We start from the raw sequence: 16,421 nt of genomic DNA on the forward strand, positions 1-16,421 counted from the left end.
TCGACCACCTCGACTTCTCTAACGTGCACCTAAAGATAAGTATATACACGGGTGTTCTTGCATTTCGCCCCTACCAAATTGCGGCCGTCCTGGCCGTGGGAATCGCACCCGCGTCCTAGGACTTAACAGCGAGACAGCTTAACCGCTGAGCTACCACCGTGGGCAAAGCAACATTTCGATGCATGTACACACCGGATTTTCCGTCCGATCGCCCGCTACAAAGTGCACGGCATCATTAATAATCATCATCAACAACTAATATCCTCTAGCGGGCCCGGGTCGGGCCTCGTCATGAACAAGCGCGCCCTGGATTAGTTTAGTAATGAACGCCCGGGCCGGGCCTGGGCTTGGAACGACGGGCCCGGGCCGGGCTCGGGCTGGGTTCGGTCATGTACTCCCGGGCCCGGGCTGGGCTCGGGCTTCATAAAGCTAGAGTTACTGTATATGCTACCTTTAGGTAGCAGAGTTGCGCATCTGTCTTCTAACGCCGCTAGCAACCATGCATTGCGGAGAAGCTGCCGCTTGGGCCAATTTTTTTTATTTCTCGACGCCGCCGCTGCAGCGAACTGAATTAACACTAGCCATCGACAGCCAATGTTTATCGCCGGTCTTCGACACGCCAGACAGGTTAATAGGCGACACGGTAGGCATGTCGCCTGCAAAAACGAAGTGCGACTTCACAGCATAGCTGTGGTTGCTAGCCGGACCTATGCGCAACTCTGCTACCTAAAGGTAGCATATACAGTGACTCTACATAAAGCGGGCCCGGGCCGGGCCCGGGCCGTAAAATCTGGCCCGTGCAGTGCTCTCTTATATACTGCTCGTTGCTGTAAGGCAAGTTGTCTGGCAACACGCAGCAAATCCAAAGTGCAAAGGCAACGTAATCACCACTATCACTTGCACTCATTGTCATCTTTTAACAGTGAAATCACTAACTCACAGAATTTAGAGCATAAATTCGGGAATTCTTCACAAAATGTGCAATACATTTGGTACTAAAAGCTACACACCATAACCGCTGTATGATGGCAGCGGTTATCTTAGTGTTGCCAGTCTTAGAAAAGGTCATGAAGCACCCCTTGCACTTGGTGAAATAACACATACAGCGGAAAGCAGACGCTGCTGTGAACAGCTCAGCCAAATCTTGTAGTCATGCGTGACAAGGAGAGTTTACAAGCGGAGTGCGAAGTTGCTGCTTTCTCAAGTGCATTCTCTCCATACAGAAGTCCATCCTCGCTCTCTACGGTGGGTGGGGCACCAACTGTATGTCGTCATGTTAGCAGATCGCTGCCATTGGCTGATAGTTCACATGAACCAAGAGCGGTGTTTGGATTGGATGCGCTTCTTGCCACACTGTGCTGGTGCTGCGCTCCATAGTCTGCTAGCATTACACAGTAGCCACACTTCCACACAGGAGAAATCGCAATGGGAGAGGGCAATCGTGTTTTACCATGCTCGCACACTGACGTAACTTCTTTCTGTCATGCTATCCCTCCCTGTGTAGCTTCCAGCGCGCTCATCGGGATGAGAGAAGAGAGAAAGTGCTTAAAGAGTATGACAAAACTCTGCAACTCTGCTCATTCTTGATGGATTCGAGAAATTTTTACGGAAATCATTTCGTGGAGACAAGCTCCGATACTGAGGTCATTTAGTGATTACTTGGAAAAATGGTTCGTGACTCCTTTAAAGATGTCTTGTTTCTGCTAGGGGTGTGTGAATATCAAAGTTTGCGCAAAATTTGACTGAACTGTTCCTTGCAGTGTCTACTTTCAGCTGTATCTGTTTTTCCACCAAGCACAAAGGGTGGTTCAGGACCCCGTTAACACTGTTCAAGGATTGCATGAGGGAATGTTACATTGAATGGCTGGCCAGCAACTATTCAAAAGACACTGGCTAGCTGCGCAGGCTGCCTTTCATAACAGCCTGCACATGGGTGTCTCGCACTTCATGCTCACTGGCAATGTAATGGTTTTCTATGCATTGAAAAGGTGCTGCCTGAGCAACGCCCTGGACAGCACAAAGGGCAATATGCTGTGAGAGACAGCAAGCTAAAAATAGTTATCTTTTTGACTAGGGCTCTGACTGCTCTGACAAGTGATTGAAATGTATAAGGGGTGTGCCTGGTCAAGATGGTGTGGGACTTTTTAAAGTTATTTCTTGAGAGGTATACCTATATTCTGGTTTGACCAATGTTCTGACTGATCAGATACTGATATTGCAGTTCTGATTTTTCTTTAGACGGTGGCAGATGTAGTAAGGCCACATAAGAGTTTTTGTGCATGATTTTCTATAGCATATGTTTCTTGGCACACAATTTTTGGTTACACTTGAGTAATTTAATTGTGCTTCCCTTCAGGAGGAAGAGCAGCAGAAACATCAGCAGCAACAGAAACATCAGCAACAACAGCAGCAGCAGCAGCAGCGCCAGCAACGTCACCACCCACGAGATACAGCTGTAGTTGAGGAGGTGAAGAAGAAACGACCAAAGTTGATGTCGCCTGCTGTTGCTGCGGCTGGAGAGCAACGCACACCAAAACAGCCTGCACCCATCAAGAAGCCAATCCGCCGTCGTAAGCGCAGGATACCCTGGCTAAAAAGAAAGCCAACCAGAAGGTGAGTTCCCTGACCTCATTTCCCACCAAGTTTACTTACTCTAGCTACACACCAGCAAGACCTCCACCCACTTGTTAAAATTTCCTGCGCACTTATAACTGCAAACATGTTGCTGATAAGATGGTTTAAGACACATATTGATTTTTCCTTGACATTTCTAACGCAACTTTCTCTGATAATGCACTAGAAAGAAAAAAAAATACAGTAAGAGCTCATTCATTCAAATTTTGTGGGTATACCCACCAAGTTCAAATTAAATGAAACTTGAACTAACGAAAATGATGAACATAATGCTATACGCTTGAGCCCCTCAATAGTGAAAGCTTCAAGAACGAAATTATTGTGGCATCAATGAAATCTGGCACACCCAGCTAACGTCCATGGAGTTCAATGCTTTTGCCCCCTCTCAATAGCCAAGAGTTTTTAAAAAGCTGCCCCCCCCCCCCCCCCCCCCCCCCCATTAACAAAAGCTTGAGATAGGGATCTAAAACACTTTTTTCAGTGCATGAGCCAGTGAAAACCCAGAAGTACTACCGTGAGCAATACAAGTAGGAACTCGGGAACACATGGCAAATAGCCTCAAACCCGATGCTGGGTAATTCGTGCTGGGCACTGTCAGAAACAAAGTGGAGAGGGTGGCATGGTCCCTTTAACTGTTTACACTCCCACCTTGTTAGTGCTCATACAAAAACGGCAGCCAATTGTGTATCACTGGCCGCTCTTGATGATAAGGTTACTAAGCCGCACACAGCGTGGCAGTATGCTGTCTACAGCTCCGTGCAAAATACAGTAGACTCCCGTTAAGACGAACTCGAAGGGGCCGCGGTCATCTGTTCGTCTTATCAGGAGTTCGGCTTATCAGAAGTGCCCCTAAAGAGAGACATGGTAACATGCCAAGTGCATCCAAATATGTTACTTGAAAACACTGAATGGAGTAGGCCTACAATGGCGGCAAAAAGACACGAAAAAGCATTTATTTGGCTCATCTAGATAAAAACTATGCCTTCAAGCAGAGTACTTACACGAATCGTACGAGCACCTGATTTCGCGGGTTCAAAAATAAAAAAAAATTCATGTACATACTGCTACCACATTTTAATGATAAAACTGTAGCACGCTCCTATGTTGACGATTACAAAAAAAGAGAGAGAAGCACAATTTTCCTTCAAAGAATGTAAAATTTATTGTCCTGGCAGTTCGTTTTCTTCTGTGAGCCTGTTTTGCTGGCTCTAAGATCACTTCTGGATGGGCCTCGGTCGCGTGCTGTTGCCTTGACAAAGTCATTATACGCTGAGTTGCTTAAGAAAGTCTGCAAGGCTTTCTTCGAGGTCCGGATATTTTGCCGTTTTCGGCCCGTAGTAACTTTTCCTGAACGACGTGCAGCTGAATATATCCCATCGGGCTACTCAGGGTCACAAGCCTCGCCACGAAAAAGACACAACGCAGCTATATTCACTGTGCAAAATAGCCTTCCCTTGTCGTGCACTTCCATAATCAAAATGACTGATCACAATTTACACTTCACTGGGAACAGATACAACGCACACAGGCCCTATGCGAACCAACGCAAATTGACCACGAAATACATGTGCTCGGCCGCCATTGTGTGATGGCGATGACAATGCACCTGACCCCTCTGGATCGTGGTTTTGGTTTTGTACTCGATTGTAATGCACAGACCATTTTTGTTCCTGTTGTCGCTTTCTTTTTTTGTTGACCACAGCCGAGGGGCCCCAAGCTCTTGTGTTCTTCTGTTCTCCTTTGTACTCCAGCTGGGAAACTGAAGAACGGGAGGGGAATACAATGGCTTGGGGGTCCAAGTTGTAAATCCCCCTACTCTTTTTGTTGCTTTCTTTGCCGATAAAGCCGGCACCTCCCCCACCCACAGGCTGGGTGTGAGGGGGATGCCGCCTTTATCCGCTTACTGTTCTTTTTCCTTTATCTCGCGCTTTTTTTTTTCTTTTGTGCTTTTTCTCTGTCGCCTGAATGCCCAACCAAGACTGCAGTGTTCGTTTCGCCAGCGTTGTTGACCACCGCGAGAGTTCGTCTTAAGGGGGGACACTGCGCCTGAAAACTTTTTTTACAATTCTTTACCAATTTCAATCAAACTCGCTGAGTTTATGTATATTTGTGTGCTGATTTCAAATATGCAATTTGTTTCCTAGTACAATCTGTAGTTTTTGAATTCCATGTGCCATTTTGGGAGCCCCAGTTTGCCTAAACTGAGAGAGTTACAAAGTAATTAAGCACACCAGAATGACCTGCAATGAGTACAGAGTGCAAGAAAACAAGAATGGATGTTCTAAACCCACTTGAACAAAAGTTATGGCACGATGAACATTCCAAATTAGTCTACTCCAAGCTGGGATTTCAGCCACAAATATTCAACATGCCACAACTTTTGTTCAAATGGGCTTAGAACATCCATTCTTGTTTTCTTGCACTCTGTACTCATTCCAAGTGATTCTAATGTGCCTAATTACTTTGTAACTCTCTCAGTTTAGGCAAACTGGGGCTCCCAAAAAGCATATGAAATGTTTGATATTTTAAAAACTACATGTTATACTAGAAAAATAATTGCATATTTGAAATCTGCACACAAATATGCATAAACTCCGCAAGTTTCATCTCAATCGACAAAGAATTAAAAAAAAAAATTTCAGGACCCATGTTCCCCCTTAACAGAAGAATACACTTGGGTGGTTCGTCTTAAGCGAATTTTTTTTTGCATTGAGTCTATGGGGAACCAAACAACCGGTCCTGTGTTGTTCCGCATAAGCGAGAATTCGTCTTAACCTAGTTCGTCTTAGCGGGAGTTCACTGTACCACTTTTAAGATACAGCAAAATAGGATTTAAAAAAAAACAAACTGTAATGCTCTTTGTTTTTGTGAAGTAGGGAAGCAGCCACTATGCAATTTTTGTCATTCTGCGCCGGAGAACCGTGGTACCCGCTAATCACCTGTAAGGCATTATGTGCACTTTGTTGATGGTGTGGCTGATGACGATGAAGAATTATGCCAGAGCCCTTTGTAATGGGTTGGAAGCATTCAACAACCCACTCGTTGCGCAATTCGCATTGTGTGACGCCTGGTTACAGAATTTGCGTTGTGTGATGCCTGGTTGTTATTTTACTCTTCTACCACACTACATTGCATATGTTAATGTGGTTCCTTCCCGATATGAAGCCTGTATAGGGTCTTCTTGTAAAGCAGTTTCAAGCACTGGCATGCCTCTGAAGTAGAATACTGGGCTCCCACGCAGAGGGCCCAGGTTCGAACCTCATTCTATCCTGGATATTCTTCTTTATTTCGTTGTTTTTATTTCTCGCGATAGCGGTTGCGGACACCGGCAGCGGACAACTACGGCACCAAAAACGGCCCTTGTGATCTCATAACAGCTTTCGCTGTAAAAATTAAATACTAAGGGAACGCCGGGACAGGCAAAATAACAGTGGCCACCTCATGGTAACTGGCGTAGCCAGGGGGAGGGGGTTGGGGGATTCTAATCCCTCTGAAATTTTTCAGGTTTGCATGTGTATGCATACTAGCACACATACAAAACGCGCGAACATCCATAAAGGGTTGTTGGAATATTCCCCCCCCCCCCCCCAACCACCTCCAAAAATTCACTTTGCGAATCTCACCGGTAGCTGTGATTTTGTTCTTGTCGTTGTCGTCCAACTGAGGCGACGTTTTCCGCCAGGCTTAAAGTAACCGCACCATTAGACGTGCTGAAACATTTTTGCTCCGATCATTCATAAAGTAGCAGGACAAGAAGTGACGAAGGAAGCAGTGAAATCGCAACATTGGCGCTCTGTAACGGTGTTTATGCATAACATGCAAGTGACGTGATGTACGCTTATATCGGGTAATGCCGCGTTCTCAAGGCATACCAATCCCACGTACACACGTCGGAAGGCCGAATCAATATGATCCTGGCAGCAGAGAGGTTTAGTTCGTCTGTAGACTTCCTAACGTTTGCAGGTACCTGGTTACCGGAGCTGTTGACGGCTGCAGCAGTAGCAGCGACTGCGGAGCCCGTAGCGACATCTTGTGGCGTTTTGTCCAACTACAATACAGTAAAACCTCGGTGATACAATCACGGCTCGTACGAATTTCGGGGTGATATGAACTTTTCTGTGGTCCCGGCCAAGGCCCATTAGCCTGCAGTGTATTGGAGTACGGTTGTTGCGAACCGATTGTCACCCCGCGACGTTTGATACAGTCGAACCTCGATATATCGAACGGCACGGCAATCGCAAAATAGTTCGATATCCAGAATTCGATATAAAAAATCACGTAAAACATGCGTCAAGAACTTGTGGAAAACAACCAACGAACCAATCGTGGTGCAGTAAATACTCACTTGAAGATTCAAACAAAGTATTTATTGTGTTGGCTTAAAATACCGAAAAAGAGTAGCCTGCTTTTTGTTGGCAATGGCGTGTTTGACGACTGCGTCCTCAACATAGTCCAGGCAATCCACAAGTGGAAGGCCGGTGCCTTCAATCGCGCTGCAGTGGCGGCGCGCAAGGGCCAAAGCGGCTACGACCTCAGCTGATGTCGGTAGCGGGGCACCATCAGCGCTTGCGGGATCCACCTCGGCAGCGTCTTCATTCGGCTGCCCAGCGGTAGCTTCGGTGACGATCTCTACATCCGTTAGCTCCGCCGTTGTACCAGTGCTGTCGTCACCTCCAACGAAGTCTTCGATGCACATGCTTTGCGGCTCCGCACCAACAAAGCTCTCCAGCTTGCTCCACGTTTCGGCGAGCTCGCTTTCTTCATCTGCGTATGCCAACCCAGCTTCCTCGGATTCTTCCACTGATGCTTCGTCAGTGCGTCCACCGAAGCCCGCATGCCGAAAGCAGTTGGCTATCGTCGACTGCTTGACGTTTTCCCACGACGCCTTAAGCATTTGGATGGCGCCCAAAAGATCGATCTTCAGATCTTGGCCCATCCGGAGTCTTACAAGCAAAATGTCGATCAGCCGACGCTTGTAGATAGACTTAAATGTGCGGATAATGCCCTGGTCCAACGGTTGGAGCTTCGAAGTGGTGTTGGGCGGCAGAAATACCACTTCGATGTTGCTCAGCTGGGCATCGGTGTGGTGTGCCGTCCAGTTATCGACGATAAGGCATACCTTCCGTCCCTGACGCACCAGGTCCGAATCCCACGCCTTCAGCCACTTGAGGAAAATATCCCTCGTCATCCACGACTTCTTATTCCAGGCATAAGTCACCGGAATATTGGGGCAGTTCCGCATGCACCTCGAGGTTTTAAATTTGCCAATTACAAGTGGCCGCAGCTTCGTGCTCCCATCCATATTGGCAGCCAATAGGACTGTCACACGGGCCTTGCCTTGCTTGCCCCCGTGGCACTTGTCCCCGCGAGTGTCCAGCGTTTGCCGCGGAAGCATTTGCCAGAACAGGCCCGTCTCGTCAGCATTAAAGATTTGGCTCGGCTCATACTTGGCGAGAACTTTGGGCCACTCATGATCAAGCCACTTCTGAATTTCTTCATCATTGGCGTCCTCACTCTCTCCCGACACAGTCTTCCCGACAATGTTGAAACGAGTCTTAAAACGTTGTAGCCAACCGCTACTCGCACTGAAATTCTCGACGCCGAGAATGAATGCAAAGTTCTTTGCCTTCTGTTGCAACATCGGCGCCGATACAGGAATATTTCGGGCCCTTGCGTCCATGAACCACTTGTGGAGAGACTTCTCAACATCTTCAAAAGCAGCTTTGCGTACACGCCGCGCGCCCGAGTGCTGACTCTTCTCGGCCTTGGCCTTTATGTCGGCTTTGTTTTTGAGCAGAGTACTCAATGTGCTCCTTGGTATGCCTAACCCGTCCGCGACGCTCGACTTCTTCTCACCATTCTCAACGCGCTGGATTGCTTCCAGTTTTGCTGCAAAAGTCAGGGTCGTCCGTTTCTTCGCGTCTGCAGCCATCGCTACACACACCACAACGCGCGGTAGGCCTAACACACGAGCACAACAACGACCGATGCGACGGATGCCTGGCGATACTATCAAGGAGGAGCTGGTGCAACAAGTGCAGTGCGTCGTTGCTGCAAGGCTGCGGCGTGCGTATGCCGCTACGTTCAAGTGGCGCACTCGGCGCCATCGATGTGTGCAGCAGTCGTAAACGCCCACCGCGCTACCGCTATTTTCGAGAGTTGCGGGAAAGCTCGCCGCCTGTCAACGGAGCGCGGGCGGTTTGGGGTGGCCGAGTTCGATATATCCATTATACTTCAAACTTCGTTCGAAATAAAAAATTCAAAATGCATGCGATTTCCCACGGGATATAGGAACCGTTCGATATAGGCAATAATTCAATATGTCCGTGTTCGATATATCGAGGTTTGACTGTACGAACGTACACTAGCGCACAGGTACGAACAGGTGCTGCCTGCGCTGTCGGGGAGGCACGGCAGTCACGCGCGGGCACGGGCATGCGCGCTGCGCGACCATCAGCGGTGCGTCGTTGCCTCTGAGATAGTTCGTGCGAATCTTGGAGGCCTTTATGCTCCCTCGTGTTTAGATTACAGATGACGTTGACGTCGCGTTTTTTTTCCCCGACCTGTGCTCGAGGCAGCAGCGTGTTTGTACTGTGTTAACAAGTGCCTGCCACGTCGATGCAAGCCATGTCCACGCAATCAGACGTTCTATGAAACATGACTGAAACTTGGGCTGCGGGTCTGTCATGAAGTCCCATGAGAGGTGGACGAAGACCCCAAAAGACGAAGCGGACGGTCTTGTTGAAGGAGCTAGGCCTCGCAACATACGCGCACACTAGTGAACTCTCCAATTTGCACGGGAGGCTCCCGAATTTTGAGCAAGCCTCCCTATCGTGCGGGCACGGCCATAAATCTCCCAAAAAGCGCCCCCAACACCACCGCGATAAGAAAATAACAGCATCAAAGGACAGTGATTCTCAAATTTTCTTTCTTTCATCCATCGCGTGCAAAGCGCTTCATAGCGTCTTTTCCTTTCACATGTAAAGTGTTTTTGACACCACATTGGTTGCACCAATTCACGTAAATTATGTCACTTTTGCCGCAGTACTTTGGTGTCATGCAAAAAAGCGTAGTAGGATTAGGAATGGGATACTAGCGGTCATGGGTCGCAACACATCTGGTTTAATAATTACACACGCGTGCATGCACCGTATATTAACGAATACATGTATGATCGTTGACGTCTAAAAACTTTACTGGCAATCAGTCAGAGCTGTTCATGACGTCGCTGCGGCCCCTAGAAACGCTGAATCAAAACGTATGCCATCTTTCTTTTGTCGCATACTAATTTTTCATGTTTTCTGGTGATACAAATTTCGGATGATACGAATATTTTTGGTCACCCCGTGAGATTCGTATCACCGAGGTTTTACTGTATTTTTTTTTTCCATTTTTTCCGTCGCATTGCTGTTCTTGTCGAGAAGAAAAGCAGTGAGAATACTGCGAGTTGCTAATGTCTCACTGCTAATGCTTTACACAGAATCAGTAAGCAGGTAAGTCGCTGCGATGTTATATTGTAGCACGACCGCCTAGATCCAGGCGGCCTTGATTGTACGTCTCTGGTTAGGCTATGCATCATCAGGTGTCGCTACCAGCGTTGTCCGTCTCGTACAGGCCTCCGGTAACCCGGCCAGAACTCTGACGTACGTGGTATCCGCTCGATGACCTCATCGTCTTTTGCTTCTATTTCCGATTCGGCACTTTCACGAACTTCAAAACTCAATTAAAATACTTTTGAGGCTGTATTTGTGGCTGATATTGTACAGATGACACCTATATGCACCCATTAGTGTGATTCAACAGTCAAGTTGTGTCCGAATTTTTGTGTCACCACTCCTTTAAAAAAGGCGTTATAAAGCCAGAAAGAGCTTATCTATTAACTACCAATTTTCTCCATACTAATCGCTGCTGAGCCACTGTTTGCTGTCAGTAGTTCCACTGCTGAATGGAACAGCAACTCTCATCAACAATCGACGTTCCATCCTTGGTGCTTGAAAAAAACTATGAGCGCACGGAAAACACGGACGACAAAAAGACACACATGTGCACACACGTAGGCGCTACTTCCAACAAAATTTATTCTCGTGATCCACTGCTACTTATAGCACACAATCAGCCCATATCGATGCACCAAACTCCCAAACCCCCCCCCCCCCACCCCCCCCCCTAGACGGCACTTTTAATCTGATGTCATACTCAGATAGTCATACTCAGATGGATACCTATGTGTGTGCATATGTGTGTCTTTTTTGTCGTCCATGTTTTCCATGCGCTCATAGTTTTTCAAGATGGAATACCAATGTGCCCAAACCGCCGCACTGCTGATCATTGGTGCACGCAGCTCTTATGGGAGAATTGTTGTTGAAGAGCACTCTTCATTGCATGGTATATAATTAATATGCTATGGGTAGAGCTAGAAAGCAAACTTCATATTATAACCACGCTGCAGTGTCAGATTCCTTGTTTGTGTTGCCATTACTGGGGACCACGTTTCGGTTTCGATTTGGTATTCGAGTCCCCAACTTTGGATTTCAAATTTACCTAAGTAAAATAGGTCGACTTAAAATTGTGTTAATACGGTACTTCCTTTTGCTTTAAAGTTAAGTCCTATCGCTTCACTGCAAAATATTAGTGACACCTTCAAATTTATTTCTGCTTTCTTCTGTGTGTGCAGTTGATTTCCCAGGCAACAAGACATAGGTAAAGTGATGAAGCATGCATTTTAGGACACTTATAAACGTTTTTGTTGGAGTACACTAATCCACCATGCGGTGCATTTTCAACATGCCTCATATTAATGGGCCTCCTCCTCCACTCCCATGACCTCAGTGTGCAACGAGTACCTCAGGCAGTTGTCAACAGCACAGAAGGGAATGGCCCAGAGTCGGCAGATGTTGCCCAAGAGGTGCCTCAAGCTCCTGCTCGGAAGTTGAGGCGCTTCTCGGAAGCAGCCAAGGTGGCTGAGCCAGATACCCCAAGGGAAGAGCCACCCGCTCGAAGGCTGAGGACCAAGGAGCCTGCCCAGACACCCACTACGTCTGCAGAAGCACCCCGACCTTCAAGTGGTATAACCCATGGCTTACTGCTTGTGATTCAGTTTGCTTGCATGCGTGCGAGGTCAAGAGTACGAAAATCAATTTTTTTCCCCGTTATCGAGAAAGGATGCTCGCAACCCATTCAGTGTCATTATAAATTTTCTTACATACGTGTACTGTCAGCATAGACTGTAATGCAAATAGCAGCAGATCCCTTTATTCAAGTTATGGGGAGACGAATGTCTTAAAATAGTAAGAAATCGTAAAAAATGTCAATTTTCAGAAATTTCAATGTATTTATACTATAGCCCCAATTCTGCTCTGGAAAAATATTGTCATGGCAAAAAAGCCTTTCTTTTTCTTACAGGCTCAGTAGGTTAAATTGCAAATTCTTATATATGCATAGCGACGTCACGTTGAAAAGCACGCAGAAACAACTGCTTCCGTGAACGAATCAAACAAGCACAAGCGCGCAACAAAACTGCACAGTTGCACCAACACGCTAACACTAGCTATTCGCCGACAACGGCGACATGCAGGCGTGCTATCGCGGAGCGATGACTTTCGCCTTATTCTATGCTATTCTTATCCACCACTCGCGGCTGGCTGGTCCTGTTGATAACACGGACGAATTGTTGCTCCGACCACCGGTCGCACTGGCCAAGCGCGAAAAGCACGAAAAGCATTGGCATTGGAAAATCCACCATTCCGCGACTGCACCCCAGGGCTGCTCGCGTTGATAACGCGGATGTGGCGGATGTACCGTCGCTCTGACCACTAGCGAAGCGCGAAAAGCACAAAAAGTATTGGAAAGGCATTGGAAAAGCTATCGTTTCGCGATTGCACCCCAGTGTCGACAACTGAGCTTTGGCTTCGGATTGTCTGCGACTCAGAAGCAACTCAAGCCAGTTGCGAAAGCAGGGCAGTCTGATCGCCGTCGCTATCACGCAATGGCGGCCCCCATGCTCAGTCAACAGCGACGGTTTCTGGTGGTTCCAACACGCGAATCAGACTGAATTCGTATTTTTATGTTATAAAATGCATCAAAATGTCCGAGATTGTGTTCATTGCACGGTAAATTAAATTTCTGAGCTTGAATGGCACCGTCAAATTTCGTTGAAGCGGAACGGCAGCAGAAAAAGTGTTCGTTTTGGCGAGCATATTTATGCATTGACTCCTATGGACTGTTGACGGGGAACCGAGAATTTTTCGTTGTACCGGAAATTTCGTTGAAGCGGAGTTCGACTGTATTACCTTCACCGTTATAAGTAATATCCATTGTCACGGGCATTCCCTCTGTGCCCTAATGAATCGTCCACTTCATTGCATCAACCTAATTATGGCTTAACTGATTTTGCCTGTTTAGTAAAAGCAACTTTACTAAAGAAATTTTTATATCTCTAATTTTACTGTTCGTTGGGACATGGAGTTCTAAATTGATGCCCCCAATCCATGTTCCATTGTGTTACATTAAGTCAAGTTCTGCTAATGGGGTGTGCATTCCTCACTGCAGAAACAGTGGCAACCCACCTCAGAAGTGTTTCTGGGCACAAAGGCATGGTGTTGCCACCTAAGAAGTCTCGCCGTGGTGTCCGTCTCATTGGCATGGAGATTCCAGAACAACATGAAACAGTGCCTGTTGTTGAGCAGCTGGTGAAAGCCACCTGTGATTCGAGCGGCCTGGAGGGAGCCCAAGCAGCAACTATGTCTCAAGGTACAGCTCAGCAGCAGCAGCAGCCGGTGGGGGCTACAACCAGACGAAGAAGCAGCCGTGTGGAGAGCCAACCTCAGCTACGGCCGCGGCGTACCCGCAGTGTGGAAGTAAGTGGGCTTTCATTTACTTTCATCAACTCTAAAGGTTGCCGACAAGATAAAGGAGATAAATATGTAAATGCATTCAATGTAAATGTGAAGAAACAGTAACAAGGAATAAAAAAAAAACTTACAAGACGCGCGCATACAGGGTACTGCAGCTATCGTGCATGGGTGGGAAAAGAAAAAAAACGAGGTCTTCTATGCTGATTGGAATGGCATCGCTTTCTAATTTTCCGAATATTTTGTGAAGTTTATGTAAAATGAATTGTTTTTGAAAGGTCTCCTCTTCATTATCCTATGATATATTCTCAGAAATCAGTGAAAAGACATTGGAGGATGGCTTTTTTGAGACAATGGCTTTTTTAAAACTATGTAAGTGGTTTGGTGGCAACATTATCCTATCATACGCATCATAACGTCAGCGAAGCACCTTGTATCAAAGGAGCTGCGAGTGATTAAATGTTACCTTTCTCCCTCGCAGTGCTTTTCCGCCTCAGTTTCTTTGCCAGGTCCTGTAGATACCGGTGGTTGAGGCTAAGCAACGTCATTGTGTGGAAGATTGCAGAAACCACACTTCGCGTTTGTCTGGTTGAGCTCTACGCCACCAGGTGCTGCTGGTTTGTCTAAGCTGCTCACATTTTCTCCTTCAATATGCCAATAGTTTGTGGACATATCGAATTATTGGCTATATCGAACAGTTGAGAAATCCCCTTGAATTTCCCATGCAAAAGTATGGGGCCGGTGTGCACGTATATCGAACTCCCGCACAGCGAAACATCTGCTTTATCGAACGCTGCTCCGCGCCGAAGCCCAGAAAGTGCGTTTTTCCTAACAAATATTGATCATTTTTCGGCCGCAGTCTTGTAAGTTCCAGTCCCTCGTCGCGCGCAGGTGACGAAATTGCGTTGTTCTAGTTCGTTGCGCAGCGCATGTCAGTTCACCGGTATATTTGACACGCGATCCGCAGGTTTTAACGCATAGGCTAGAGTTTTTCAAAGAGGCTGATTGCTGAGGGCACCAAAATGAGACTTCGAAGTGACTTGGCAGCCTTGTTGTAATGTTTGCATTCCCTTCCTTGTCTGTTCGCGCACGATGGCATGCGGGCCCGCAAAGCATGGCCTTCGAGATCCGCAACCTCGTGACGTATTTCTAGTGTTTTCGGTTTTAAAATTCAGATCTCAGAGGCTACGTTTTTTTTTTCGCATTTCTCGCCAGAGTAGCGGCTGCCTTCTACAAAGCCACAAGTGCCATCGGTATCACCAACATGTCGACGGTGGAGAAATGTTTCTTCGTGCTGCTACAGTGTTGTGCTGCGTTGTTAGCGTTGTCTCTTGCGGCATGTGTACTTCTTGCTTCGTTCTTGATAAATCGTCATTCGGGAGTCGAACTAAACATTGTCCCGCTCGTAGCAATAAAAATGATGACCAGTTCTTGGAGCGTCAAGTAAAGCACCGTCGTGCACTGTTTCCTTACGGGCCTTGGTGGCAGGTGACGACTTTGGGCGCGTCATGACCGCCGACTACGGCGTACGGTGCGTCAGTGAATTTTGCGACTTATTAGCGTTTCCGGGCGCCGTATCGGACGGTAGCACGGCGAGTGACTTTATCGGTGCAGATAACGATGTAGCTGTTTCTGATTGCATCGATGCCGAGGCCATAGCTGACGTTGCCGGTGCTGCGGAAATGGACCCGTGCGGTTTGAAGATGCCAGCCGCCGCTGCCACCGCTAAACCCTTTAGCGCGCTACAGAGCTCGCATCAGCGTTCAGCGTCGATCACCGCTGTTGTGGCCGAAGGTGCTGAATTTACTTATTTGTAAAGCTTCAGCTATATTGACGATGACTTAAAGGAGCACTGACATCAAATTTACGCATGTCAAGATTTCTGCATCCAGGAGTAGTTATCGACCCCCTAGTAGCGATTCGCAACCCAAAATGCAACTGAGGGACGAATAACTATCTGTTTTATTGATTTAGATCACCGGTATTTAGCACGATTCAAAACAGCCGGCAAGCCCGCCATTTCATAACGCTGGCAGCGCTCCCTCGCGGTCAATCCCAGACCGCGCCTCAGTTTACCACTTGTCCACAGAAAGGAGTGGCGTGAGGATCAGCTGCTCAGCTAAAGTTTCGTCTGCTAGACGCGCACGTTCAGTCATGCCTTGTCATCAGCATCGCCATCGTCGCCGTCAAAAGTATCGACTAGTGTTGAAGACGGCATTCTGGAACTTAGAATCACCGCGATACGCGACGTCGCGAATCATTTTCGCTTCGACCCTTTGCAAAACAGCGATTCAAAAATGGACGCCGTTCCAAGCAGCAACGAGGAGGTGCCCGGGGACGCACGCTTGGGCCATACTCGCTGGTGTGTCTCAATTAGCTATATCAGATAATTTTAGCGTGCGCAGCATTCCGGTATACGCAAAGGGGTCTATGGAATATCGGCATAGCGAATGCACACCAGCAGAGAAATAAAATACCATAGGTTTCTACAATAACAATTCTGTGCTTGCCAGGTTCTTCATTCCGCCGCCAGATGGCCCCACCTATCCGGCCTCTCACGGTTACGGCTGCAGTAACCCGGTATTACGCTAGCGCAAGGAAGTCCACGGACGAACTAACATTCACTAATAACGCTACATACGTGTTACTTGTTAGCGATGATATTTATCTATAGGCAGCTCCACTTTGATAGCTTGTGGTTGTGTTGGCGTTTACCGTACGTGCAATGAAACGTCACGCACTTTCCGCTTTTTCCACGCCTCGACGACCAGGTCCGTACTACGCAGCTGTTCCCCGACATGCTGGCACGTAGTCGCTCCTATTGATCGCACTCGCGCTGAGGATCACACGACAAATCAGTCGATACGACAAGATGAATCGCAGGCACGGATCGGGACAGCAAAGCGATCCACTGGCTGGGAGTGAGAGCTGGTGAGA

The 16,421-nt window shown here is 47.4% G+C and overlaps 1 protein-coding gene across 4 annotated transcripts in view; it reads left to right on the forward strand.

The window, feature by feature from the left end:
* The window catches only part of LOC119399453 (histone acetyltransferase KAT6B), a 123,477-nt gene that overhangs the window by 74,459 nt on the left and 32,597 nt on the right, over positions 1-16,421 (forward strand). For 2 of the 4 annotated variants that reach the window (XM_049416885.1, XM_049416895.1), the window contains exons 17-19: positions 2,357-2,613; positions 11,464-11,699; positions 13,183-13,490. In XM_049416885.1, coding sequence (XP_049272842.1) covers positions 2,357-2,613; positions 11,464-11,699; positions 13,183-13,490 — 801 coding nt within the window. The remainder of the gene's footprint in view (positions 1-2,356; positions 2,614-11,463; positions 11,700-13,182; positions 13,491-16,421) is intronic. The other 2 variants (XM_049416887.1, XM_049416890.1) reach the window with 2 other exon arrangements.

Source organism: Rhipicephalus sanguineus, chromosome 1, assembly GCF_013339695.2.
Source record: "Rhipicephalus sanguineus isolate Rsan-2018 chromosome 1, BIME_Rsan_1.4, whole genome shotgun sequence".
Classification (NCBI taxonomy): domain Eukaryota; kingdom Metazoa; phylum Arthropoda; class Arachnida; order Ixodida; family Ixodidae; genus Rhipicephalus; species Rhipicephalus sanguineus.